The sequence below is a fragment of the Pinus tabuliformis genome, chromosome 1_1, assembly GCF_031772625.1.
Source record: "Pinus tabuliformis cultivar Carrire ecotype Pingquan chromosome 1_1, CPIR1, whole genome shotgun sequence".
NCBI lineage: Eukaryota > Viridiplantae > Streptophyta > Pinopsida > Pinales > Pinaceae > Pinus > Pinus tabuliformis.
Genome location: NC_142297.1, coordinates 401547245 through 401548592, shown reverse-complemented (window position 1 = coordinate 401548592; position 1348 = coordinate 401547245). Strand labels below are relative to the sequence as shown.

Below are 1348 nucleotides of genomic sequence, written 5' to 3'. Positions count from 1 at the left end.
CAATAATTTTAACCTAGTCATTTTAGGTTACGACACGGAGAAGGTGGGTAATCAGACCACTAATGCGACCACAACACAACCGTGCATGATCACCCCATGAAACCCACACAGCAACCAGACCTCCAAAAAGAGTCATCTCGCGATCATCTCATTAACCTCACACATCAGCACCACACAATCATCCCAACCACAACGCGATACGCACCATTAATTGGAGGAAAGTAGAGCACACCTATACGAGAAGCAAGCCGCCCAGCACACCTAAAATTATGATTATTTTGCTTGAACTCTTTCTATTTGACCCGTTCATCTGCTTCCCTGGCGGATAAGCCCCCGGTGTAACAGCTGGCGACTGTGTGTGCCGCTTCGTTGGTGCAATAGCTGGCCCTTTTGCCGTGGATGGAGATGGAGGCAAAATCGAGTTAAAGAAAGGATACATTTCATAATGGGCATTGCAGCTTTTGCTCAAAACCGTAGCTCCTGCGCTTCCAGGAATTCTTGATAAAATAAAATTGATTGCGCTTAAGAGACATGTTTTGCATTGGATACTCGATATATCTCTCGTGCACTGCACCGCACCGTAAATCCTTCGAGACAGGGAGTCTGTACTTGTTCCCGAAGCATATAACTTAGATCCAGACGCTGCTTCACCTGACAAATTTGTTAATAGGCTCTCGACAGCCGCGTTAAAAACATCGGGGTGGACATATTACTATGATTATAATTATACCATCCACCAGTAGACATTTGTCCGAAGAAATCATATTTTTCATAACGTAAGAAGCAGTCATCCAACAAAATTAAACCACCGCCGGTATTCCTACACTTGTGCCGAATTGTAGTGACTGCTCTATGGGAGCAGTTGCGGCACTGTTCGGCTGTTGTGTCCCTGGAACATTGTAGGAGGCCGTATATTTGACCATCCACACAAGTGTTAAAACCAGTTTGGGAGGTGTGTTGAACAAGATTATTAAAGACTGTATTCAGATTGATGTCTAACGTAGTACCGTGCGTATAGTTGAAGTCGAAGAAGCACACAGTGTGTGGAACCTGTCGTGCATCGGCACGAAAAGCAATGAGTAGGAGGAAAAGTAGGACGAGGTAGAAGAGCCTAATAATTTGCCCCATCACGAAGAATCCCTTCGTTGGAAATAGAATTCTCGTGCTCACTGAACAAAGGAGAATTTGCAGGGGATGCCAACGTTGTTCCTGCAATTCTGTATATATAGATTTGAATAATTGATTTGCATATTCTATATATAAGGATGATAACAAGATTCGAATTTTAGGCACATTGTCCACCAAGGAAAAAAATAACCCATGAGTTCATTATGAAATTCAATTCAAG

General features: G+C 43.2%; 1 protein-coding gene across 1 annotated transcript; it reads right to left on the bottom strand.

The window, feature by feature from the left end:
* Positions 1 to 232: 232 nt before the first annotated feature.
* Positions 233 to 1128, bottom strand: LOC149213363 (antimicrobial ginkbilobin-2-like protein). Its single transcript, XM_089388999.1, has 2 exons — positions 738 to 1128; positions 233 to 651 (listed from the first exon to the last, which is right to left on the bottom strand). Exons 1-2 carry the CDS (start codon positions 1126 to 1128, stop codon positions 233 to 235), a joined length of 810 nt encoding a protein of 269 aa, XP_089245125.1.
* Between the last annotated feature and the right edge of the window lie 220 nt (positions 1129 to 1348).

Coding starts and splice junctions, on each gene's coding strand:
- LOC149213363 (XM_089388999.1), bottom strand. CDS start 1,128: ATGGGGCAAATTATTAGGCTCTTCTACCTCGTCCTACTTTTCCTCCTA. Junction 652..737: donor CTTCGGACAAATGTCTACTG/GTGGATGGTATA, acceptor CAAATTTGTCAG/GTGAAGCAGCGTCTGGATCT.